At 39.5% G+C, this 27,448-nt stretch overlaps 1 protein-coding gene across 2 annotated transcripts in view; it reads left to right on the forward strand.

Annotated features, from left to right (window-relative positions):
* The window catches only part of map2k5 (mitogen-activated protein kinase kinase 5), a 51,711-nt gene that overhangs the window by 17,648 nt on the left and 6,615 nt on the right, over window positions 1-27,448 (forward strand). Inside the window, exons 11-22 of one of the 2 annotated variants that reach the window (XM_069529345.1) lie at window positions 1,234-1,315; window positions 2,175-2,236; window positions 4,424-4,472; window positions 4,587-4,660; window positions 5,689-5,739; window positions 5,864-5,935; window positions 7,648-7,677; window positions 12,723-12,749; window positions 13,101-13,133; window positions 17,902-17,963; window positions 19,019-19,064; window positions 23,221-23,375. In XM_069529345.1, the coding sequence (XP_069385446.1) occupies window positions 1,234-1,315; window positions 2,175-2,236; window positions 4,424-4,472; window positions 4,587-4,660; window positions 5,689-5,739; window positions 5,864-5,935; window positions 7,648-7,677; window positions 12,723-12,749; window positions 13,101-13,133; window positions 17,902-17,963; window positions 19,019-19,064; window positions 23,221-23,247 (615 nt within the window). In that variant the 3' untranslated portion in view covers window positions 23,248-23,375. Of the gene's footprint in view, window positions 1-1,233; window positions 1,316-2,174; window positions 2,237-4,423; window positions 4,473-4,586; window positions 4,661-5,688; window positions 5,740-5,863; window positions 5,936-7,647; window positions 7,678-12,722; window positions 12,750-13,100; window positions 13,134-17,901; window positions 17,964-19,018; window positions 19,065-23,220; window positions 23,376-27,448 lie in introns of those variants that run through there. The other variant, XM_020099552.2, reaches the window with a different exon arrangement.

Genomic DNA, 27,448 nt, shown 5'->3' on the forward strand with positions numbered 1-27,448 from the left:
CACATCTACATTGTTAATTAACCATGAGTCGAGCTAATGAAGTACTTACAGTGTAAGCCAGGGATCAGGGATACATGGACACACAGGCAGCATACACACGGACCATGCATGTGAGGTTACTCAAGACCTTCTGGGAATTTCTCACCTTCTGTGGATGAGTTTTTCTGAGGCACCTACACAGACAGTGAGATTTCAGTAATTGGATAAATATAAGTTACAAGCCACTCTGGTATGACATGAATTTAATAAACATGGGTGTGACATCAAGTTTGATGTTTAAAGAAATTTAACTAAAGAAACTTTTAGTAGCAGAAATACCTTTAGTAGAAACTACGGAGTCGTAAGCTAGCTAGACTTAGCACAGAAGTAATATCTGTTGAAGACAAATTAAGCTGATTAAGTGAGATGAGTTCAGTGTTGCTGCTCGGCTACCCTTATTGATGTGTCCCTATAAAAGTCGCGATGGTGAATAAATTCACTGGTTCTGCCATCGTTGTTTGCTTGTGCCTCAAAGCTTTGGACACTGATCTGGATATTACGTCATGTGCAACGTCACACTTAACTAGCATATAGTTATAAGAGCAGCTAAAAAAGAATTTGACATTTTGGCTCTTATTTTACATCTATTACATTTACATTTGGTGCCCTGGTTTGTTAGTCCATCCTTTCATACTGTATGAGTTGGTTAGCAGACAAAGGTTTTCATATCACCAGGCCCATTGTGAGATTGTCAAATTTCGTGATACTGTGGCAAGATTGTGACACGTGTTATCCTTGAACCATTTTGACACTGCGATGTAAGAGCCATTATTAAAGACATCGCCATATGTCTTTGACGTGAGTTATCTTTTATCAGGGACAGGCCAAAAACACATTGTCTATATCTACATTAAGACATACAGACCCAAATGCTGTGAGCATGGAGACTCACTTAAACTGAATGAGTTCACCCTGCTTGGCAGCCATCTTGGTGAAGCAACCAGGCAGTTATTTTGAGAGAACATCTAAATGAATATAGAATGAAGCTTTTGAGCATTTAAAACATTTAAATAACAATAGCATTTAAATAAGATTGTGAGAAACGTATAACTTAAATGTTTACAAACCATTGCTTCTGTTGCATCTTGCTCAAATTCACAAAGAGGATGATTTATAAACCAATTATTTTTTTTCATGGATAAATATCTTTTGAATACGCTTTAATTATCAAATTGTCTCTTCTCTTGACTGCAGTGTGATTCACCTTACATCATCACTTTCTTCAGTGCCTTTTTTGTTGAGAACAGGATATCCATATGCACCGAATTTATGGATGGTAAGTTTCTTTGTAGCCTAAGCCAGTAGATCGTATGCCCTTTTTCTTAGCTAGCCACAGCTGTGTAGAAGAGACTTTTGGGAACGGTCCTCTGTCTCGGTCTCTCTGCTGTGCATCCATTTACACTTCTGCAGATCAAGAGAACATCTTATCTCTCTGAGCTGCTTAGCATGGCTGTGTGCTAAAAGCTACAAGGGCGTGATAAATCTTGACTTAAGTGCATTTGTAGGTGCGTTTGTATGTGTGTGCACAGACTGGTGAGAGATGGGGGACTGTTCATGTTTTAAGGTGTGTGTTTGTCCGAGTGTGTGTTAATGGAGCGATTCCCTTGTTTCACACATTTGCGCCAGCTCGTCAGCAAAGTCTGTCTAACCTCTGAGCACACACTCGGAACTTTTTAAGTTGTGCTTGGTTATAAGAAATGACAGCAAAAAGAAACAAATACATTCATTCAACGTCTTATTTCTTCTTTTACTGATATGACAAACAAATACAATGAAATTATCAGCAAATAGAATTATAACTAGAAGAGCACTTAGTAGAGGACCCAAGGCCCAACAATCACTTTATGAAACTTTATTTAAAATTACTCAATGCCAAATTTTGTTTTGATCTGCACCAAAATGTACACACTTTTCAGTTGCCCCAATATGCCTCTTTTCATCAAGCCAGTCTGGGCTAAAAAGCATTGTGGAAAATGTTAGTTGACTTACTATACAGCTGGATCTGTTTTATGTGTGTAGTGTCACAACCTGCATTGCCAACATAAATTTGTGCTCTGACAAAAAGGCTGTTTGACAATAAGTTTAATAAGAAAATGTGCAAAACTGTGTCTTAATGAGCAATACGTCTTTTACAGGTGGTTCTCTGGATGTGTACAAAAGAATTCCAGAGCATGTGTTGGGGAGGATCGCAGTGGCAGTAAGTTCTCAACAAATACTAAGACTCCTGATTAGTGGTTTGATGACTGAGTTAATACGTTTTTTTATAAAGGGTCTTCTGATATTTACAAAAACAGTTATTTAAATATTTTAATTTTTATAGTTCGATGGTCCAGTTTTCACTATGACCTGTTCATATTTCAAATACAAAACTATTCAGAGGCATTTTATGACATAAAAGAAGAGAGTGTGAAATTTTCAATTAGCCTCTACTGGATGAAATGATGGACAAAGTCAGTGTGTTCCCCTCATCCTCCCCACACTTCCTCTCTCCCTCCTTTTCTACTCAGTTAAAACTAGCATTTTGATTTGAACGGCCTTGAAGTTGATAAATGCACGTCTCTTTTCCACACTCATTACCCTTCTCCTGTCTTCACCTCCTCTTCTCTTTCTACCCCCTTTAACTTTGTCCGTAATCAAGCAATGACAGCTGTTTAGTCAGTGTTATTTTTAATTCACAGCTTTCCCTCCTTTCCACTGTCACAGTTGTTAATTATCACAGAAGGATAGGCACCCAAGAGGGTGAGTGAGTGAAGCTGCACACATCAGTTGTTGCACTCGCACCTTTTGAGGCAGCAAGACTTCAAAGAGCTTTTGTGTTTTCTTAATTTTATCTCAGAGGTTGTTTTCATCAGGGATGGTTGACAGTAGACAAGAGGCTAGAATCAGCTCTCAAATCTCTTGAAAAAATTACCAACACAAAGCAGCTTAAAAAATTTGGAAATGAGTAATGTTGACAAAAAATACAGTGATTCATCCAGGCGGGTGGAGTCATATGAGCGTAGCCAGCAGGACACTTAGATCTGCACAAAGATAAAAGTCTCCTTCGTCTCCCACCCAAAATAATGTTTCTGTTGATGTGTCTTCCACCGGGTGTCTCCTCCCTGTTAGTTGCACACTTAACTTTTCCAGGGCGAGGCAGCAAGAAGGCGTCTTCACTGGTAGAAATTCTTTCAATGAAAAAGAGAATTTCTCCATATCAAGCTGTGTTGATCGTGTAGAAAGACAAAAACATTGATCTACTAAAGCTTGTTACCATAGCTGAGGTCATTCCCACCACAATTCCATATGTAGTCAAGTTTTCAATCCTTTGTTAGCATTCTTAAATAGCCACAACATTACTTAATATGTTAGATAGCTGAATTCCAACACTTGGGGCAGGTTCTCTTCGTCAACTCTGTTGAATCCATGGTCTTGGTCTCTGCGTAAATGGCAGAGATGTAACTCTATGTTCACCAGAAGAGACACTCTCTAGACCTTGGCCTTCCCCTGATATCCTGTCCATGAAACCAAGAGCAGAAGCACAAGCAGTTTCCACTGTTGATGGAAGCCATCAGTCTGAGGGCCCAGTCACACATAAGTGATGCGGGTTAAAGTTCACCAAAGCTGAAGTACAAGCGAAGCAGAGCTGCAATTTGCTCAGGAAGCAAATGTTTTCTACCTCCCGTTGCTCACACAGATTACAAGTGAACATGAGACAAAGGAGCGCCACTGAATCATTTGCATATGTGTGACTGTGTCTTCATTCTCCAGAACAACTGTGACTCTATAGCACTGTCAACAGAAGTCACATTTGTCCACATCTAAAAAGCATGTGTAGACCAGAGCAGCCACGATACCTCAACTATCGGCAAGTCTACATAAAAAAAAAACTAAATCGACCCAGTTTCCTTCTAAATGTGAGGTTTTAAAATTGCAGAACATTTCCTCTCCAGAAGACAAATCAGTCTGGAATCACGCACTGGCCCTAATGTATGAAAAGGGCAGCATTAGTCCTGACAGCCAGTCTGAGGGAAACAATACAACATTTAACACACGGGGGAAACTGCCAAAGATTTCAGCTTTATAGGAGGAATCGTGTCTAACCACACCCCCGTGCCCCTCACTACCTCAGTGACATGAGCATGAAAGCCATGTTGATAGTTGCAAGCAGTCCAATTGACATTTTCAGAATGAAATGACAGTAGACAAAAATCTAATTTATATAAATTCTAAATAAATGTCAAGGCTGTTTATGTAAAGTAAAATTGAGCTTTCTTATGAAGTAGAAACCTGTGGAGTGGAGGTAATCAGCCACATTAGCCAAGTTTATTAATTAATACAAGTGTGCTGGTTGAATGTTGTTGAAATTACTGCAATATACATTTTTTGTCATCTGTGTCTCTAGGTAGTCAAAGGCCTGACGTATCTGTGGAGCCTGAAGATACTTCACAGGGGTGAGTAAGGTGTTGCACGTTGGCTTGTTATTTAAAAAAAAAAAGAGCAGAGTTGATAAAGACAGGCTGCAGAGTGCTGATGTCGCAGTTCTATCAAGCAGTTTGTCTCCGCAGATGTCAAGCCTTCCAATATGCTGGTGAACACCCGAGGACAAGTCAAGCTCTGTGACTTTGGTGTCAGCACGCAGGTAAACTGATTTGTTTGTGTGACTTTCGTTGAAAGAAAGAAGAGAGAAAGGATGGAATATGAAAGAGAGAAGAAAAACCATTGTCACTAGATGCTTCTCCACAGACGTTTGCGGCGTGTGTGGAGCTCTGTGTGCATATGGTCAATCTGTCAATCACCACATTCATTTTCAACTCTAAACATGAGCTCTATCCCAGGGGTCTTCCTATCACATTAACTCCCCACCCACCTCCATTGTTCTGCAGCCTCCAAAAAAATCCCTTGCTATAATTATGACCCGCACACACACAACGGCAGAGCCTCATTGATATGTATTCAGTAGATGTGGGCACCGCGTTGCTGGCAGACAATAGCCTAGTCATTGTGTGTATGTGTGTGTGCGCGTCAGGGAGCAGTGTGTGTTTGTAATGTAATCATCAGGGACAGACCTTCAGCGTTCCCCAAAACATCAACCCTGAGGACTCTCTTCCTTTTCAACACACACACACCACCCACCATCCCCCCTTACGCAAATTGTTATTCATTTTTTACCTTTACTTGCATGGAAGCTTCAAGGTGAATTTTACACCCTCTATGTGTGTGTCTGTGTGTGTGTGTCTGTGCCTGTGTGTGCTTTTTTAACTCAGTTTTTGTTTATCTCTATTTCAAACATTAACTCTCCCTCCCTCTCTCACACTTTGTAGGGCATTTAAAAACAGCCATAAGGGAACAGACTCTCATTATCACAGTCCTGTCATTGATGGCATGTGCCATTGTGTGCCACACACACACACACACACTCTAATGTCTCCTTGTCTTACTCCTATTCCCTTGTGTGGGGGGTAGCAGCCCAAAATATCAACCTGACATATCAATATATTTAGGTAATGTGAGGTTTACCTCCAAAATGTTTTTGTTCCCCAACACAGAGCAGTGTAATGAGTCTTAAAAGTTATTTACAAGGGTTATGTTTGCTTAAGGTTGCCTGAATATTTTAGAATTTCTATAAATATGCAGCCTAATTATTCCGTTTTTCAATTCCTCTCGCAGTTGGTGAATTCTATCGCCAAGACGTATGTGGGAACTAACGCATACATGGCAGTAAGTTAATCTATGTTTTATACCAAACAGTTTAAACATTTCTACCAGAGAAGAAATTAGTTATTAAAGGAGTCTGAGTCTCTGAATGTCCAGTTTTGATGTTTTTTCCCTTTTTGCTCCACAGCCCGAGAGGATATCAGGAGAACAGTATGGTATTCACGCAGATGTGTGGAGTGTGGGAATCTCGTTCATGGAGGTACGAATGGCACATTTTTGGAGAGGAGACTAAAGTCGAGTAAAAGCAATTAATTTTTTTATTTTGCACAGTTTGGCATCAGGCAGTTTAAATAAATCCAGTAGATTACATTGTACGTCTCCAGAGTGGCTGATGTGTGTCCATGTGTGAATCGGTATCAGTTCATCTCTCCCCATAGTGTTGATCGAATGCTTGACTGACACCCTGCGTTTTCGAATAACATTTTAATTTCAGTATTACACTTCCCTTGTCTCTTGTCTTCCCACTGACACTATTGATTCTCCATCTGTCCCTGTCCACAGCTCTCCCTCCGCAGTATAACAGATGATTTGGGCCTCTGCCTCGCCTTTGTTTGTCAATAATGTTATATCATTACAATTATAACAATAATGGATGAGTTCACACAAAAGGAGCCATGTCAAAATTATTGACACAATCTCTGCGTGATAAAGATGGAGTTTTATAGGAGTGGACCCCCTGGCCCCGCTGTCTTTAGTTCTATCTGTGAATGTGTGCATTAAGCTAAATGAAATGTCTTGAAGTCCCGCTCAATGTGGATTGATCTTTAGCCTACATGTTGGCCTATTTATGTTCAAGGAAGGATGGTGAGCGTTTTGACGTTTTAATAACTTAATGTTGCCAATAAGCTGCCCTTGACCAAGATGAAAAATGTCCACCCCAAGTGAATTACCAAATGTCAGGGAGAGCTGTCGCCCAGCCCCCCTCAGCCAAAGTAAAGCCTAGTTTATGCTTCTGCGTCACGTCTACGCCGTACCTACGCCGTAGGTCGTTGAGCATTCGAAGTTCTGCGTCGAGGGAACGCGTTGCTCTGCAATTCACCGCCATGCCGCTAGGGGGTGTAGCGGTGTGTTTGTGTGGTTATAGCCGAATCCTCGCTTTTTCTTCCGTAAAGTAAACAACAGTAAACAATGGCGACCGAGGTGGAGCAGCTGTTTTTGTTGTTGGAGCTCATCAATATTGAAGAACAAATGCTTATATTGCAAATGTTGAAGCGCAAGCTACAAAGAAAACGTTTGCGGAGGTGTTTTTTACGACGAGGAAGAAAGACCGGAAAAGCAACTGCCGGAACTTACGTTCTGAGCGGACCAATCACAGCGCTTACGGTCCCCGTCGACGTCCGCGTAGTTAGGATTTTTGGGAGGCGCACGTCAGGCTACGGCGTAGGGGTCTGCGTCTACGCCGTACCTACGGCGTCGACGTGACGCAGAAGCATAAACTAGGCTTAACAGACACACACTCATTACATACAACTATCCTACAATCCTGTCCTGCTTGTCTTTATCCCTTTATTTTGTTCTCTGCAGGTGGTGACCGTGGGGGGGTTATTAACTAATAGCTGATGTTGTTTGATGAGGTAGTGTTATCAGCAGGTGGGCACTAAGCTTACCTCAAAGACTGAAAGTCTCAAATTCTGCACGCATCAGTGGCTTTAGCAGCATTTTCCTGCTGCATCTACAGTAAGAAACCAGCAAGTGTACTCATATTCTATACACCGGGTGGTTTCTGTATCTGGAGCACCTGTGTAGTCTAATGGAGTCCAATCCGTAGCTATAAATGAAATTCCACAGTATTGCGTCAACTCTGAGGCCATTGTTTCTTGTCTGCATTTCATTGTCAGGGATTGATCGTATTTTCATGTCTCAAAAAGAATTGTATGTTACTTGTAACTCTAACTCTTTTCTTTCACACAGTTGGCACTAGGCATGTTCCCCTATCCACAGGTGAGTTAATTTCATTTATTAATCTCTACCCACGTATCCAGACTCAAGAAGGAGCCTGTGTTGATTCTTCTTGCAGGGATTTACTTTAAGAAAAATGTCCTCAGTGATTTATCCAGTGTTTGATTTTTTTTATTTTAGAATGTAGTATAATGATTTAATAAAAATGTATCTTCCCTAGTAAATGATGATTCCTGTCATGAAGTTTTCTGATTATTCCAAACTTTAAACAGAAATATTTAGACATTTTGCTCTCACCATTATGGGTGGCACTAATTTACGGCCCTTAGTGTGATTTGTTCTCAAAATCATTTTCACAGCTCCATTGTATATTAAATGAATTCAGTCAGTAAATAACTCAGTAACATAAATTAAGTACAAAATCCTTCAGCATGGATATAAAACCTAAAATGTTAAATTGGATTTGGGTTTATATTTTTTCCCTCCATTACAAGTTAAAATCCTGCTCAAATGTAATTGCCGACCACAGAAGTGACTTCCCAATCCCATCAACTCTTAATTAGGCCTTTAAGATGGGTTTATCTCCCCAATCCCTAGCTGAGCTATCCCGATCTGGTTACCTCAGGTTACCTTCTGGCCACCCACCTTCACGAAACGTTAAGAGGAAGATTTGATCTCATAAAGAGTTTATTCTCAAAACTATGTTGTGATTGTGTTAAAATCAAACTTTGAAAACCTTCGTCATGTCACGCAAAAGTTGTGACTTTATTCTGAAGCACATGAACGACAGATGGATAATAACTACGAGGGATGTCACGAGAACCTAAACTTCGGTACCAAGTCGATGCCAACATACATTGTGGTGCTGTTTTTAAAGTTTCGAGATGTCAAACAATAACAACCTCATGCTGCAGAATTTTTGCCACCGCTGCTGAAAAAATTCTAGAGGAAACATTAGCATTATAAATACATGATGAATGTTTGAATGAGCTGTCACTACTACTGTAGTAAAATACTGCATGCAGCCTTGTATGTTTTGTTTTTGATCATGGTCTGGAGAATCCTGGAAATGTCATGGTATCGGTATTGACTACTTAAATGTTGGTATTGGGACACCCCTGCTAGCTACCATTTCTGACTTTGTTTGGTTTGATCAGCAGCAGAACGTTTTTTTTTTAATTCTAGATGTTTTGTGTGTTGACACATCAGATAATTTTCCTGCAACACTTGAACTGCTCCGTCCGTCAAGTAAAAGTTGATTGTAGTTGATTCCAGAAGAAGAGTGCGATGTAACCACTGCACTCTTTGCTCAGGTATTGTCTCAGTGACTGCTATTTTCAGTGAGCCAATTATTCTTCCTGGTAAAGAGGAAACCAATCTACGAAAGGTTGGAGTTTGATGTCATGTGAGGCTTTTAATATCTCACCGTAGGTGTTTTTATGTTTATTTCAGTTTCATGATCTATTAGTGCTCTATCATGTGGTGAGAGAAACCCAATCTTTTTACCAGAATTGATTCAGCACCTGGCTGCGTACTTCCTTGGTAAACAACCATCTGTCAAGCAGATTACAGTCATGATTGAGCTCTTCACTTATGTTATGTGTTGATTAATTGATTGATAATTCTTATGCTGCAATGAAAAGCAAAAACAAACATTTGTGCGAGGGACCGAAGGTGTGCTCTCAGCCTGGGGCCTTCATTTACCCATTTATTCTCTTTTTAAATGAATGGCGATCTACCCTCATTGACTTAAATTGGAGGTGGCCAAAAAAAATTGGAAAAATCTCTCCAGTTTTTGTTTCAGCTCTCCACTGTCATACAATTTTACTCATCTCAGTGTTAATTTTCCCTTTACTCCATATGGTACCCAAGACAGTTCACCTGCAGGCTGTAGCAGAGTGGTGTGCCGACAGTGCTCGGATCCAGCTCGTCAGGCGCAGCCAGCCAAAGTCCTCGGGCCTTAGCTGTCATTTTTGCAGACGCTGGCACAGCTGTCTGTGCAAAACCCCCTGCTACACTTCACAGAGAACATTTTCGTAAGGACTGAGGGAGAAGTTGTTGAAAGCAAGAGTGTGGAAAAGAATCACTGGCATCTGAGTTTCTAATGTATGAATGGTACCAGAAGAGTTGTTGAATTTGAATTTTCTGCACTTTAGAAAAAGCCAGTTTGAGCATTGCTTTGGGGCTTTTCTTCACCCTTTAAATTCTGAGGAAGTGTGATGCTTGCCAATGCCTTTAATTTGTGGATTGGTTGATGTATCATCTCTCATTCATTCTTTTGTATGTGTGTGTACACAGTGGAGTCATCACCTCATGTTTGTCATGATTAGAGATGGTCTCTTTAATTCCACTTCACCACATGTCGGGATTCATTTGTATTCTTTGTCAGGAGTTAATGGAGTTTTTTCACGGCTCGCTCTGAAAGTCTTTGAAGACACCAGACCTGATGTGATGTGTATACAGCCGCCAGCGCTATTGCTTCTGATTGATTTGTTGTCCTTTTGTTTGCTCTGTGGTTGTTTTTCTTTCTCTCCATTTTGTCATATTTTCCTCAAATTTGAATGAATTTCTGGATGAAATACCAATTTAAGTTTTTTTTTAGCATGTTTGAGGAGCTTCCATTACACAGTGTAATACACAGTGATGTGTAATGGATGCAGAAGCGTTTCAAAAGGGAAGGGAACTTAAACCATAGTATGGACAGTATGTGTGTTTTAAACACACAGTAGAAGATTGTCCAGGTCAGACGTGTTCAATACAACAGGACAATATCTGCTGAGGGGTTGCATCTGGGTAGAGCAGGAGGCTGGGCACGATGTTTGTTTTAACTACATCTACGTCAGCCCTCGCTAAAAGCTCTTAAATCTTTTTGCCTTTAAAAGTTGACATCTTCACCTGCGTCTTCTACTTGTATGGCTCCTCCTTTTCATCTTGAGATATTCATATTCCTTTTTTCTTTCAGTTTTGCATCTGTCCCACTCGCTCACGGTGAATTCTTCTGACATTTTCCTGCTGCATTCTCACATGGGCTCACTCAGATATTCTCCAAACACTTTAGAGTTCAGTGCATGTCTCAAAGCATTGTTGTCACCAGATCATATTTAAACAATGCACAGTTTCTACACGACGCTCACCATCTGCTTTCTCCAGTGCAACCTGTGAGTTTTAAGATAAAATATGTTTTAATGTAGACTTTATAAAACAGGTGATGTCAGTCTAAATGTTCCACTTGGTGAATCTAGTCTGGTATTGAAGTTTTTGGCTAATGATGAAAGATTTGCAGTTTGGAGGAGATGAGAAAAGTGCTCCTGTCATTAGTTCATTTTTAATTGCCTGTGATTTCAGAGCAGTAAATCTCAGGCTAACAGAGTGAATTCCAGTAGTTGTTGTTAAACTAAGAAATAATAAAAGAAAATGGAGAAGAACTTCCCCACTTTCCCTCTTCATGAAGTTCTCGCTGGCAGAGTAACAATGCCCTTTCTCATAACCAAAACAAGCTTGTTGAAACTGATGGTTTTTAAATCGAAAAGAAGCTTCTTTTTTTTTTTTATAAAGATTTCTTACCCTTGAAGTTTTTTTAATCCTTGAGGATCTTTAATAAGTGTTTATTGAGTTCCTCCAGAAAGGAAAGAAATTGTTTGACATATAAGAAATGGATTTCGTTGCTTCTTATGTTCATGCTGAACTCGCTGTGGTATTTTCATATCACAAAAAAAGCTTCCTTTTTCTCAGAAATTGACACAAAGCTGCTGGAGTGGCTGTTTACAGGTTAAGAGGAAGAAGAGATTGACACAACTACATTCGTTTATTGATGATAAAATACACAGTCCTTTAAAGATATAAACAAACCCTCCACAGTCAACAGTGCGTCAGTGCGTTTGTTCCTCCTAAATCAGGTATCAGAAGAAAACATTTTTAAAAAACGCCTTATTAGAAATTCTTGTTTAAGTGTAAATGTCATATTAAACAATGTTTACCCTCAGGACTAACCAATAATGAAATGTCTAATCAGCCCACAGTGATGAGAGACTCTGTTAAAAGATGCAGTGGGATTATTAAACATCTCTTTTTGGTATGTGGTCAAGCTACCTAGTATAAGAAGAATAAGTGCTCAATTATTCTTGAATACGTTAGTCTCCCACTATCCAATTTCAACCCCTGGAGCAGCACGCAATCTTGTCCTAGTAATTATTTCTGAACAAATTAGTTTTCCATAGTTGCCTTTAATGTGTCTGAATCAGGCAAAACTGGATATAGAGGCAGTTTAGGAGTCTCTTGGTATTTACAGAGAGTGAAAACCTGTATTTAATTGAGTGAATCAATAAGTGCTCTAATGCACTGTCAAAAGACCCGGAGAAATGAGCTATTTATTCACCAAACATTCTTTGTCGTTTAGCTGAGCCTAGTTTTCGGGCCTTATTTCACTCAGTCTGTATGATGAACTAATACATTTTGCTCTAGAATTAAAATGTTGTGGTGGATTCAGACCTGGAGGTTTTAGAAACCAAAGCTAAATGATTTCTGTAGTTTCACTGCAGCGCCGTGTGAAGATATTGTCTCTGAGGCAGTGTCTTAAGTAGAACTTCCTCATCTAGCTTGTGTTCCTCCGTCTCTTTTTCTGTTTTAATTGATATTGACCGGAAATTACAACTGTTTCTCAAGATATACCAAAAATTGTGCCTTTATAAGGAATTATACACTACGTGTGTAGGTACTTTACCATGTCCTACAGTGTTTATTGTGAATGTTTTACCTTTGAAATAGACACAGTAAGCGTTCTCATAGCAAACCTTGCACATATTATTCTGTAACAGTTATTCTACATCTCTGTGCATAACCTGGAGGGCAGGAAAGTACCACTCTAAATGAGCATTAGTGGATCTTTTAGCCCATTTTCCACAAATGAGAGCAGGGTCGTTAAAATGTGTGTATTTTCATTATGTAAATGATCTTAATGCACACTCACAAATTGCTAACAAAAAACATAATTTTCTCCGAGTGATCATAATGTGTCCAAGTGTATCATCTTGATTATGACGCACTAATTACATATGGGCTTGTCTCCTCTTTTCTTTGTTGCCCTACAGATTCAGAAAAACCAAGGATCTTTAATGGTAAGTTTTACTGCATTAAAACAGAGTGAAAGAGGATACAGCTCTCCCACACTATATAGTAAGTTACTCTTGGTTGGCTCCTTCATTTGAAAAAAAAATAAATAAATACTGAAATTGCATTTCTGCAATGAAATATTAGCTCATGCTTAAACTGCTGGTATTACATTAGGTGCCATTATGGAATAATAAAAACATTCAGGAGGTGAAGGATGGCTTTGCCTGAGCTCACTGCATTCGATTAATCTAAGTAGATACTTTTTTATCCCACTCAATTTTCCCTATTGCAAAGAAATTTCATGTTGGCTCGCTTGTTTGTTGTTTTTTAATCTCCCTGTGTCTCTCCTCTTCCAGCCTCTCCAGTTACTGCAATGCATCGTTGATGAGGTGAGTCGTCGTCTTATGTGCTTTTGCATCTAAAGTCAGTCCTAATGGCCCGGAAAGCTTATATTTTGTTTCCTAATGAAGCAAACCAGTCAGGCGGCTTTGCTCCCCATTCACTCAACCCTTCACCCTATGCAAGTGCCTCAGGCAACACACATATGCACACACACATTACTGCAGAGGTTGGACCTGTCATGAATGACACACACACACACACACACACACACACACAGTCTGTATATTTCAAAGATAGTACCAAAGCAGACAAAAGTAGGTTTAGCAGGACTATTCTGACGACTGCACCAGGTGTACATGCCTCATACACAGAGCAGTGGCACATTTCTGCCTTATATGACTTCTTCTGGGTTCTGGTGTTTTTATCACCCCCTTATTGATTTTACAAAGAGAACGTCTTCAACACACATGCAGTCTCACGTGCTACTCCCACTTGCCACAGGCGTGATGCTACACAACCCGAGTCTAACCTTAAGAGTTTTCTATTTCTTTATATATGGATGTATTTTGTCTTGTGTCTGTGTACATTTTTCTTTTTTACCTAAGTTCTTTTCTGACATAAACTAATTTTAAAAATGCTACAACACTTCCTCTCCAGCCTAAACCGGCTCCTCTGATACCCCCATCACCAGCCAGATCACACATTAAACATATAATGTCACTTGTCCTTAACTGCCTATGGATCGGCCGTAATTAATAATTAAATGCTTTTGGTTGTAATGGATTGACCTGGGCTGAACTGTTCATTAGTCAGCGAGACAGAGGCATCACTCAAACTATTTTTCCTGTGCCCTTTGCCGTCTCCCCTTGAGGCGAGAGAACACTCTTTTGTCCCTGGCAAGCCAGCACCAGTTCACTGTCCCAGCTAATGCTGTGATTTGGAGGAAGAGACAGGAGGATGAGCACTGTTCTGAAAGATGAAGTCACTCAGAGATTGTATAGGTTGAGGACTGCACCAGAGCAAGGATATATACACACACACTCATCAAGCACTTTACACGAACACCTCTGTATCCATGCAATCATGTGAAAGTGGTGCAGGGCGTAAAGTTATGGAAGTCAGGAACTTCAGTGAATGCTCACATCAAACATCAGAACAGTGGTCTCAGTGACTATGTGGAGGGATTGTTGATGTCAGATGTTATAGTAAATGGATTTCTGAAATTTCTCCTGGAATGTTTACACGAAACAATTAAGAGTTAAATCAGAAAAGTGTGGAAAACCTAAAAACATGAGAGAGGTCAGAGAAGACTGGTTAGAACTAGAATTTTTAGTGAATAATTCAATTCTTCTGTATTTTTCATCAGAACTGTCTCACTTACATTTACTCAGCATTGTTCGTTGTAGATTTGATCCAAATGTTTTCTTTGATTGTGATCTGATATTGTGTGAGCATGTGACTTCTCCACTGGGGATTTGAAAGTTGCTGTAATGGCTGAATGAGTAATAGGCTCCTGTGAATGGATCATTAATATTACTGTAGCTAGAGGTATGTGTGTGGTTGGGGGTGTAGTGTGACATACTGCTTTTTTTTTCCTTCCCATTTCTGTCCCACATAAACGTGGCTGAGAAAGGCTTGAATAAATATTTGAGCCTCATGAGACTTGCAATAGATGTGCAGATGAACACTAAGTTGAACAATCAGAAGGTCAACAGATATGACTTTTAAACATAAATGTGAAAACATAAAGGGACAAAGACTCTAAGCCAGTGGGAGCGAGAGTGGCATGAAAATCATGACATCAAGATAAAATTCAGCAGAAGAAAAAAGTTACTTTTTACCAGATAATATTCCTAAAGAGTCTTATCTTTCAAGTTATTAAATAGGTTTTGTTTTATTTAGCTCTGCTGGTTTGGCCAGCACCTCAATGGTTGAGGTTAATGGAGTTCAAATTAAAATTTCAAAAAAATGGAATATCTAATTGTAGAGAACAAACTCTCAGCAATTTTCTTTGGTGGGCATTGGTTTAAATTAATACTGAAGTCACAAAATGCACATTGTTAACTGAACAAAAGTAATATTTACTGCCTTTCTACAAGGACAGTCCACAAAGACACAGAATCGTGTTTAAGGAGAATCAAAACCTGATTGACGCAGATTTTGATTCACCATTTTAAGCCTTTGTTGATTTGGAAGAATATCCATATGGAATATCAGATAATCATATATGACCAGGTTTACTCAACACAATTAAATTAATCATATGTAGCTTTACTTAAATGCAAATGATTCAATGCATCTTTTTTAATGGAAGCTGGTTTTCCAGTTTGACAGAGAAACATACTTGCCCTGTTCAGCTCAGGTCTTGAAAGAGAAGTTCCGTTCAGTTTTTCCCACCGTCTGTCGGCGGTCCACTCTCATTAATGTGCCTCTCTCCTCTTATTTGTTGAATAGCAAGTGGCTGCACTAATAAAGATCTCCCACTTTATTTTCAAGCCTGTAATTACTGATCTAATTTTGCCTAATAATTGCTTCATGGCAATGACATGTATATTTACCCGTACCCTTGTACCCTTGTAGTGTGTGCTTCATCTCATAGTGGAGCATATTGACAACCAGAGGAATAATTCACAGACCAGCCACTTTCATCAGCCTGCTTGTCTTTTGTGCCGTCGCCTGCTGCCACATCAAAGCTGCAGCAGTGTTACTCTCAGCTGGAGACATGAATACATGCATAAATGTGTGTTTGTGTTTGTGTCTGCAAAAAGGTGCATGTGCATGCAAATATGTGTGGAAAGTGCAGGGAGAGATTTTGTATCAGATTCAGCCGACACAACACATACATTGGTTGTGTATTCAACATTTTGCACAAACTGTGGGTCCAATTGATCGTCTGTGTACACCATAGTACAGTGGTTGCAAATTATTTGGTACCCTCTTTCCAAACAAAGTGTATACTCCGGCTCGGCATGTGCAGAGCTCAAGGGCATTTGTTTGTGCGTGTGTATACATGTGCTATGATATATTGCTCATCCAAGCGGCCACAGCACTATGAAGTGTGGTGAGATTAGAAGAAACCCATTCCTTTGTTAATTTAAATGGGTTCATGCGTCATGCTTTGCGGGAACCAGCCGATCAGAGCATCAAGGAATGGCAAACACTGCCCAGAGGTGTTTTTAATGGCACAGCAGGGGCTTCACATGTAAAGAGGTTTGATTCCCTGAATTTGAATAAACGCCTGGTTGTGGGTCCAGTCTTTATAGGTTTTGTTCATGTCTGAGTAGTTTATGTCTTTGTTTCTTATATATATATATATATATATATATATATATATATATATATATATATACATATATATATATATATATGAGATCGGATGTCACTGCTGTGCAGATTTTAAGTTATGTAGGGCTCATACCGTCTATCTTCCTACTTACTTCTGATCTTGTCAGGTAGCACCCTTTGTATCTGAGATGAACATAACTGTGTTGTTCACATGCTGGTGTGTAGGAATGCAATACGTTACATTTCAGCAGTCAGTGTTACATGTAGGAAGATGTGACCTGATGCGCCAGATGGTTTGTTACACTGGACCATCTGTGAAGATTTCGTAGAGGGTTTGGAAAAAGGCAGGTGCTCTCAAAAACTACTTGGCAGGTGATTGGATGAACCATCTGTCCATCACCGTCTAATCGCTGCCAAAGCCAGTCGATAAAACTGCAGAAACATCTCATCCATCAAGAAAATCCAAGTTCTGTTCTTTCCACTTCTTTCAATACAATCTATGGTGCTATGGTAGCATCAGTGCTAACCTCTTTACTAGCCATCTTTGTTGTCTTTTACAGTGAGTCATCACACCTCAGACACGCCCACATGGCTGCTGGTAGCTCTTCCCTCATTGGACGATGATTGGTACAAACCTCTGTGGTTCGAGCAACAAGCCGGTAGTTCAGCCACTGACTTACATGAAATCTTGCTGCCTTGCAAAGTTGTGGAAGAAATTTCTGATTAAAAAAACAGTTTATTATTTTTATTTTTACTTAATGCTAGTTTTCTAATTTATAAGGAATGAGACAGTTTATTTCCTTATGTTTGGATATGAAAGCTATATATAACAAATCTCGTAAATTGTGCTACCTTATAAAATCATATTTTCTTAGTACTACAATTATTGGCATAGAAACAAAGAGAGAGAATCCAGATTTTTATTAAATGTTGCTACGCATTGGTCAGCATTTTGTCTGCAGGGATGTTGAGGATAAAATATAAAAGCTACAACTTTTGACACTGGCAGAGATAAGGAGGGAAACGTTCAGAGTGAGAGGAGGGAAATGGACGGACTAATGAGGTGAGGGTCAGTCTGGCACAGATGTTGTACATGACACGGTTCATAGACCTTCCATTGACAGGATGTAGCAAGCCTGACAACACACACATGTAAACACAAACAGCAGAAAATTGTTTATTTTGGCAGCAATTTTCCATCTTCATCCTAAAATGATATGTTCATGTTCGTTCTTGAGATCAACAAAGATGAACTTTGTGCATATTAGAACTACTTTCCAGTTTATTACAGCCGAATCCAAACAGAAACCACTGTGAACATGGAAAAAATTTTACACGACGAGGAAGACGACACACAGCAGTTCAGTTTCTGACAACTTGTAAGATATGATCACAGTTTCCCGTTCTGCTCAAATTATGTGGAGTTTGTTAAAAACTGAAACCTCTAACTAATGATATAAATGGCACTGTACCATGTTATTATCATTCCAGGTTAAAATTAAACTAAAGATGTTTCATTCCTCTTCACAGGATCCTCCGGTTCTTCCCGTTGACCAGTTCAGTGAAAAGTTTGTTCACTTCATCACTCAGTGGTGAGTCCGTCTTTGTCACTGTTTAATAAATTTGATTCCTGAAAACCAGTTTTAATTAATGTCTTCCAGTTTTAAATGTAATTTTATTTGTGTTCAGTAATTATTGACTTTGTGGTGCCACAGTCAACCACCTGAGTCCCAGAGAGCCAGACTGAACTATTACCAGGACCACAAGCTGCATTTAACACAGATCTGTGAGCTAAATTATTATTGTAGATGAATCCTAGGTATAAGGGATTACAATGAGATTAAAGTGCATTTGCTTATGTGCATCAATGCATTGTGGATTTAATGGTTTTAGCTGGTACATTCAGTGCTACTGATATTGAAAAAAAAGCTGAAAAGAGGAGTGATTGATTTATCTAATGCAACAGGACAAAAACAATGTTTACATTGGGTTTGCCTCGGATTCAATAGCCTCTTTTAACCTTTACAGTTACACAGACATCTGCATACCCACTCCAACCAAATGCAAGCAGTGTGTGTGTGTTTGTGTGTGTGCGCACTCAGTTCTCTCTAGCTGGTTTACCAGCTGTTGTTTAATCCCCATGCCACCTTTATTTACTTAAACAGCACACCTCTCTCTCAGGACAGACTGAGGAGAGGGGACCTGCTCTGCATTGGTGCAGGACCCGCACTAGGTTCTCCCGGGCTATTCTTCTGGGGTCATGGCCCATTTATTGTCGTACATAAACCAGTAACATGACTGAAGACAAGTCCCCAGTGTGGGTTGTTTTGATAGATTGTGTATACACGCCGTGGAGGACACACAGAGAAACAAACACATATTGAATCAACTGCCCCAGTTGTTGCATTATGAGTAATAGTAAATATTAATTAATTGATTTCATTTGAAATAAAGCTACTGTGTTTTAAGGCTGATGTGTTTTTTGTCTATGAAACTGCTTTCAGTTTCTGTGGAATGAATAGTTTTGTTTCAGTCCTCCTCTTGAACATTCATGCTGTTAAATGAATGAACAAAAACAAGTCTTGGTCTCTTACGAACACAGTTTGAATGGTGGCTGGATATAAACTGATTGTATCTCTTTTTTCAGTATGCGGCGGCAACCCAAAGAGAGGCCTGCCCCCAATAACCTCATGGTAAGTTAAACCAAGCCTTCCATTAAGTTGTTCCAAGGACCACCCAATATAGGTTTTGAATAACTGTGTACAGAAGGTGATCATATCCGTGCATTCCAATAAAAATTCAATTCAACGTAATTTATTATCTCTGTAGTTTTGGAAGATACTGTTATGTTTAGCGCAATAATTGGGTTGTTGTGGATCAAGGACCCCCCCAAAGTTGTCATTGCTGTGTGGAAACAACAGCAATGAACTTCTTGCTACCAATGAAAAATGTCAGACAGAGGTCAGCTAGAAACCTTGAGATAGGATTAAGATCTACTTAAGGAACAATTCCTTTAATTCACTGCATTCGAGCTGAACTGAATGGATCAGGCCTAGCTGCTGCACAAGAGTCACATAATTCTAGTTTACCAAATTAAGTTTAATAGCCTAATGAAATTGTGAGCAAGGGACAAAAAGAAAGTGTAAGTGTGTTTGGACCATTTTTAGTTTATTAACACAGTGAGGACATTTTGGCAGGTTATCTTTTAAATTTCAGAGTTGAGACTTAGTTATTAGGTTCGGCTTGAATTGGGTTTGGGGTTAGTGGTGGAGTACATGTGTGTCTGTGTGCGTTTTTGTTGTGGGGTTTGTCAAGGCTTCAGTTAAAATTTTGGTTGCACTGACTTAACAGCACAATTAAACCATAACTTCAATTTGTAAGGTGATTTTCCAAACTGGTTATAGAAACAAACCTTTTTTTGGGGGGGGGGCACCTTTATGAATTATAAATTTGTTCCAGATGTTTGTCTTTTAAAACATCTTACTAGTGTTGTTGAAACTTGGAGGCCTGTTACATGTCCTGTGTCCCTGTCCCAGTGTCCCTGCTGTTAACAGTAGATCAGTGGTGCAAGAAATCACTGTCTGCCCGCCCTTTGAAAAAAGTACAGTGACTAATATTGAGCTCTAAATAATAATTTGCACATCACCGATACCGATATCTTTGAACCATTCGGGTCAGCCCTAGTAGAGGTATCAATTTAACACGTTACTGTACAGAACATAATTCACTGTCAAAATCTTTAAGGTTTACTGTCATTTACGTGACCTCATATCTCATCTGTAAATTAGCATTATAGAGACCAGCACTGTTTTTTTGAAAGCACTTTATTTGTGTGCCACAGATTGAAGTAAAAAATTGAAGTACGTACGTACATGCTTCATTCAAATTAAAACAGGAAATATTGAAATGTTTGAGTAAGTAGAAATAAATGATAAATGTCCATTCATCTCCTGAAGAGCTTATACTGCTGTAGGTGTCACAGAGTGATTCAACAACTTTAAACCCAAAAGATGCTGTTAAGGTTCAAGTCCACTAAACAATTCACATAATATTCAAAGGTTCTGAATACTGTACGTACGCAGACGAATCAATGTTAATCTAAAACTGTGAAAATAAATGCAATCAAAGAGGACCAATTTAATGAAACAAAAGATAATATAATACTGACAGTAGGTCAAATACATTCAGGGACATTTCTTTGAGTCTGGTTTCTAAGATGTAAAGTTCTGAAGCACAAAAATAATTATTCGTGTCATATATTCAGGCATTTGGATAACAAGGTCCGAAGGTCCAATGTTTTAGTTTTTTTCCTGCATACAATTGGTAAAGTAGGCCTTTGAAAAAACTGAAAGCTTTGATGTTAACAAACCGTAAACTTGTGTTTTTTTATTATGCCATACAATTACCTGTATTCCTTTACCCTATTCTGTGACTCTGGGATTGAGTTGAGCTTAAGTTCCAGCTCTCCCTGTCAGGAGAAGCCAAACCGTCCAACGTGGACTCAGATTTTTGCAGTTTTTAACACATTAGACTACAGCAGTTTGCACCAACTGCCTTTTAAGAGTTGCAACATGCTCGGTTTTCTGTGTCAGCACCAAGGACAGCGACAGTCGGGTCCACAGAGAGAGGACGGGGGAAGGATTGTGTTGCGGGGCTGGAGGGTGTGAATGCAGACCTGCTAACAGATTGTATGTTCTCAGTCTCACACCACAAAGGGGGAGTAGAGGGGAATGTTGTCGAGACACTCATTGGGAATTCTTGCCTCCGGACAAAAGTGGTTCTCTTCAGAGCGAGAGCGTGAGGGACTGTTTTTGAGGAAGTTGCTGCTCAATTTTTACTTCCATTGTTACTGGTTTGTTTGTCTGTCTGTTATTTATCAGTATATCGCAAAAACTGCTGGTCGGACTTCCACTACACCTGGTGGAAAGATGTGCTATCGGTTACGAAAGCACCCGTTAAATTTTGTTGCAGTTCCGGATCAGGGGGCGGTTCCAGGAATGTTTTTGTCACTTTTCTTCAACATTGTGATATTTGCAACGTTTTGGTTTATTTCTCAGAGAATAACTCATGGGTCTGGATAAAAAAAAAAAAAAAGAATGAGGCATGTTTAAGGGACTGATATTTATGAGTTGTGGGCATTTTGGTGCAGTGAATTTAAATGTGGTTTGGTGAGGTGACTGCTCTGAGTACCTTTCTAGTTTGTGACACCATTTACTCAAATCATTCATTCTTGCGTGAATCTTTCAAAAAAAAAAAAAAGATTGTCGTGGAGATGATGTTGATAGTTTGACACTTTCTCATTCTCTTTCCATACTGGGGCTTCTGTTTGTAATCACTGTACACTATTGTAGTTTTGGCTACACAACAACTTAGCTGAGACGCTGCTGTGGATCGATAGGATCCTGGTTTGTTCCTGTGCCTCCTCAGATGTGGCCCTGACATCTCCAGCAGGACCTCACATCCTAAAATATCCATTTGCCGGCATTATTAGGTTTGATACACTGTGTCTTCATGTCAGACAGTATGTGAAGGCCTTTAGTTTGGCTGAAGGAACAACTAACATATCATCTTAACTGCATTTGTCCTCATACCTTGAACAAGAATACAATCATACTTGATGAGACTGAACTACACTTACCTAGCTGTACACTAACTCTTTTTCCACAGTGTGTTGTTGTGATTTCCTCTGTCCCTCAGTACTTGGTTTCACAAGCAATTCTTAATTCAAACCCAAAAAGGACAATGGTTACATCAAACTTCTATTACCAATACTTATCAGACAATATAAGACCTTCACCAATGAATGGTCAATTTATCATCTGTTATATGAACACATTTTATCCAGGACCCCTGTAAACCCAGTTATCCAGTTCTCCTGCAAGTTTTCACAAATTTTAAAGTCGGTGTGCAAGTAGATGGGAGCTGTCGAATAAAAGACAAAAAAAGGAACATTTTATCTTAAAGAACTTAATCTGGGGAGTTTTTCTCCACCAGAAAAATAAGGAGCAACATTATTCAGAGTGGGTCTTCTTTTCTGTTATCGTACTGGACACAACAGAGAACAGGAGGAAGAAGTTCTCAGAGCAGGTTCAATTAGACTGTGTCTTGGATCACGGAGATGTGTTCTCCTTTTAAATCTGGACCACAGATATCTTGAAATAGACTTGGAAGTGATTGGTCAGGATTGGATGGACCCAATGTTTCTTTTCTCAAAGAGTGAGAGGACCTCAATGTTTGTCTCCGTTTTATCTCCCACTGCAAATCTTTGGAGTAGATAGAAAAATAAAATGCATAGGACTCCGAGTGCAAGGTTTCTGTGCATGATAATTTTTATTGGATTTACATCTATCGTCTTGGCAGAACAAATCAGTTGAAAGGTCTGATAAATTGAATGAGTCTGTCTTCACTGATGTATGAGTACACAACATGTACACACAGCCCGCAAAGAATATTTGTTGCTTTGATGAACAAGAAGTTTTTCTTCTTTTCTTCTCACGTGGTATAAAGTATCGACTCTGGGTTTTTTTGCTGTTTCCTCTTCAATTTTGTTGGAAAGCATCAGTGTTATTATATCTTATAAGTTATATCTTTTCATCACAATATTGTTCAACCATATAGGCTGCTTTTCAATCTTTGTAGTTTTGAAATGCTTCAGGTGATCGTAACTCACACGGTGACATTTCTTAGCACTGTCATCCACATTCCCACTCTGCCCCAATTTATTCACATTCATTGCGATCTCTGTGCTCTTGATTTAAATTCTCACTGTTCTCTCTTGTCTTTTTTTGACTCCCTCTTTTCCTCGACCCCTCTCGTCTTTCCTTTACCTATATTTTTGTCCTCCTGTAGGCCTTTCATTTCTTCCTTCGCCCGTGATGAACTGAAATATAAGGTCATGGATGCCTGCCTCTGTGGCACCAGCCTGCTGATTGTCTTTCTCTCTCCTCCTCCTATTCCTTATTCCCTCTTTCCTCCCCACTTCTCCCTCTACCTCCCCATTCCCCCAGCCTCCCAAGTACATTAAAACTCTTACCTATTCTATCTGTATGTTAATGCACCTTGCCACATTTCCCCTTTCCCCCCTTCGTCTGCTGTACAGAAAGTGCGACCATTTGCTCTCAGTTTTTATCTGTGCAACTCATTTCTCCTGGTAGGTAATGTGGGAAATCACACACAAGTGTACACACTGAGCAAATAATGTTATTTTATGACCATACTATTCAACCGGTAGCTCTAGTTTGCTCATCAGGTTTCAGCATGTGGTTTCTCTAATCACTGGTATAGCTTTTATTGATGTTGTTATTGTCACTGGGATTTGAGCCTATTAGACGTTCTTTAAAGGGCTGCTGTTTGATTGCATGCCTGCTCTTGATGGGTTCTGTCCCTGAAGCTTGACGCAGTCTGTTACAACTAGTGTTGAATTTTTTAACAAAGACTGAGACTAAATATGTTTGTCAACAACCTTTTTTTTTTTTTTTTTCCATGACTGAGGCGAGACAATGACGAGCCGTCCCTGACGTCATTGAATAACAACTGTTGCTGTGTATCAGCAGACAGTATCATTGATGATTTGAGAAGGGCACTTAGAGAGCTCATACCCTCACCAACGCACAACACTTATGAGGCCACATTTAGATTGACCAGATGCAGATCTTTATTTCCAGGTCAAATCAATAAAAATGTTGAAAAATACCCTATATCCCAAGTGGGGGGGGGGGGAATCCTGTATCCAATCCAGATCCACACCCAAATTGTATGGGTTCTCTCCTGACCCATACTGCATTGCTCCACCAGGTTTTGTGGTCATCCATAAAGTAGTTTTTGCTTGATTATGTTAACTAACAGATAAAAACAACTTCCTTGACAGAGTTAAAAAGAGACGACAAATTATAAATTATAGACAAAAAAGAGAAGATTAATAAAAACCCAATTCACTTGTTCCGTTTTCTTTGCTTTTCTGAAATATGCTTAGTTGTTAGTGTCTCTTAAAAAGCCATTTTGAATGGACTACAAAATGTCACAATGTTTGGTAATTAAATTTTTAGCTTTCGAACTTGCCAATTACTGCGCTTTGCATGTGAGTTTATTGTGATGTGTCAAATTAATCAGTGGCTCGTTATTTGATACCTCAGCAAAAAACACACAACACCAGTGGAAGCGTGGAGCTGATCTGAGCCCGGTTGGTATACACCATGACTCATAATCCGTTTGTCAGTTTGTTGGACTCTAATTAATCAAGAAGAATCTCTCACCGAGCCCCGTCTGGAGCGTATCAATCTCAGTGCTTCTCCTGTGTCAGTAGAGGATCTTTTCTCCCATTTCTTCTAAGTCCCTTCTTCTGTAAAGAATCGCATGATGAGTCATCAGAGAGGAAAGTGAGTGTGTTTTTCTCTCCTTTTACTAATGCATCTTTCATTGTGGACACACTATCCTGTCATCATAAGCTAATGACGTGGGTGAGCCGAGGAGACTTTCCATTGGCCCGCTCCCAGGACGTTAGCGGCAGGTATTTGGTGATGACCCATCCTGTCTGAGGTTTCTTGCTTTTGGTTCTAAACAGGCTGTCTCTCTCCTCCCCCTTTTCCATCAATACATAGCCGAGTGTATGCAGCGTTCTTGGCCTATTTATTAAGCTTTAAGACGAGAAAGAGAGAAAATTGTTTTTACATTAAGCCTCAAAAATGTTAATTTGTTGACGCAAACATTTGATATATGTTCTCAGGTTATCCTGATTTATGTACGAGAGAAGAAGAACAACAGTGATGGCCCCCTCACCCTTATATTCTTTGATTGTGATTTGATGGACATTTCATTTCTCCCTCCCCCTCCCTCTCCCCCTCCCTCTCCCTCGTCATCCCTCGCGCCCCAGCCAGCAGCCTTCAAACAGCCTTTTAGCACCCTTGTCAATGCAGCGCTCCTATTCTGCTTTTCTATTCATATGCACACACAGACACGCGCACAAATTCCCTCGCCCCCTTTTCAACCCTGGAGACACCAGATGAGTCCCTCGGTTTTTCACAAAGGAAGCCCTCCTGTCTCCGACTGTTCACACACACACACACACAAACACACACACACACACACACACACACACACACACACACACACACACACACACACACACACACACACAGTTTTGACCACTGATAGATCCAGTATCATAAACTGTGGATGTTTGTTTCTAACAAACAGTTAACATAAATAATTCCCTTCATTTTTATTCAGTCATCATGACATGTCGACACCAGTTATCTGTGTAGTTTATTTAGTGTCATAGTTTTTTCTTTCTTTTGATGTCCTCTACTGATGGACTGACTTAGTGATGCATGTATGACATGAGACGTAATGTGGACTGTTGATAAAGTGACATATTTGTCCTTATATTTAGTTAAAATTTCCATCTTGGATGAAGAACGCAGTTGGTTCAATTCAGTTTTATTTGTATACCGCAAAAAATAACAACATCCAGTATCTCAGGCGATTTATAAAGTTAAAACTTTACAACATCTTAGAAAAACTCAGTAGTTCCCACAACAAGTAAGCACTTTAGTGACTGTGGAGAGAAAAAACTCAATTTTAACAGAAAGAAACCTCAAGCAGAACCGGACTCCATGTGGGCGGCCATCTGCCTTGACCGGTTTGGGGTGAGTGGAGAAAATGAAGAGAGATGGACAGACCTGGAACAGTTGCGTAACCGTCACATTTAAATCATTCTGGTTGTTATTCTTCTTTGCAGTTTTTGCAATCTGATTTCTTCAACAGTGACGGAGCTTTCCTTTGTGTTTGGCTTTCATATCATGTTAGTTTTTTTTATGATACTTCAGTATTGAGCTTAAAAAACTCCTGGGCAGAAGATTGTGTCATTGACAATTATCTAACTGACTCAAACTTTGGAAGCAGTGTTGGTGTCTGAGGAATTGGTTTGTTAACGTCGCTACATGTGCAAAAAGGATTTTCACAGTCACACTTGTGTATCCTTGCAGCTTTTTTGGGTTTGACACTGGTGTCTCCTCCCCCCTAAACTTTCCTTTTTGTTGCCAAATGTTTTCACATTTCACCCTTGGGTCTTCATTGACATGAACCCCATTCACACATCCTGGGACTACTACTGCTGAGCACCTGTTCAGTCACGACATTTTGAATGATAGCAGGAGTCCAAATAACATCCCTCAATGTTTGAATCCTGGAGAAATTCAATTTTGGGATAACAAATTCATTTTTTCAAATCCAGTATCCTTGATTTTATCAAAACAAGGTTTATTTTTTCAGGTGTAAGATAAACACAGTTGAAATACCTGTAAGAGAAGTTTCCCTGAGCACTAATTTCTATACTCGTACCCACACACACCACCCAGTCGCGACCAGTTTCCAGAGGGAGCCAGTGATTAGCATGTAAATCAGTAAAGCCCTAGTTATTCTATCTACCTCCTCACCCTCTTCTCTGTCTCACTCACTCACACACACACACACACACACACACACACACACACACACACACACACAGACACACACACACACACACACACCATGTTTCTTCTAACATTATTCTAATGAGGTGGTGACCAGTCTCTTGTTATAATTGCCTCAAACTGCTTTTAATTTCTTCTGAGGGTATTAATCATACGTAGTGTTATTTAAAATTGCATAAATTAATCTTCGATTAAACAGACCCTTCAAAGGCTTCAAACAATTAAAGAGTTAGGTAGAATTTCCCCTGGGTTTCTGGCCGCTTCTATTTGAGCAGAGTAGTTTCAGGTGATTATCCCATTTTGATGTGGCCAGACGGTGATTAATGTAACTTTTAAATGAGTGTTTCTCCCGTCTCACCTCTGTCCACACACTGCTTCAGCAGAAAGTCAGAACACGTTCAGTGACACAACAAGGAGCAGTTATTTACTCTGTTTAGTACTTTTACATGTCATACTTACAGTAGCAGGACATTTTATTAATAGGCGTGTAGGCGTGATTTGATTTTTAATGCATTTGCAGTTTGGTTCTTTCCTTTGTACAATTTAAGTTTATTCACTGGACTTGAGCAGCTTTTAGAGTTCTAAAACTTGACTAGTAGTTTAGACAT

This window comes from Paralichthys olivaceus, chromosome 1, assembly GCF_024713975.1.
Source record: "Paralichthys olivaceus isolate ysfri-2021 chromosome 1, ASM2471397v2, whole genome shotgun sequence".
In the NCBI taxonomy this organism is placed as follows: domain Eukaryota; kingdom Metazoa; phylum Chordata; class Actinopteri; order Pleuronectiformes; family Paralichthyidae; genus Paralichthys; species Paralichthys olivaceus.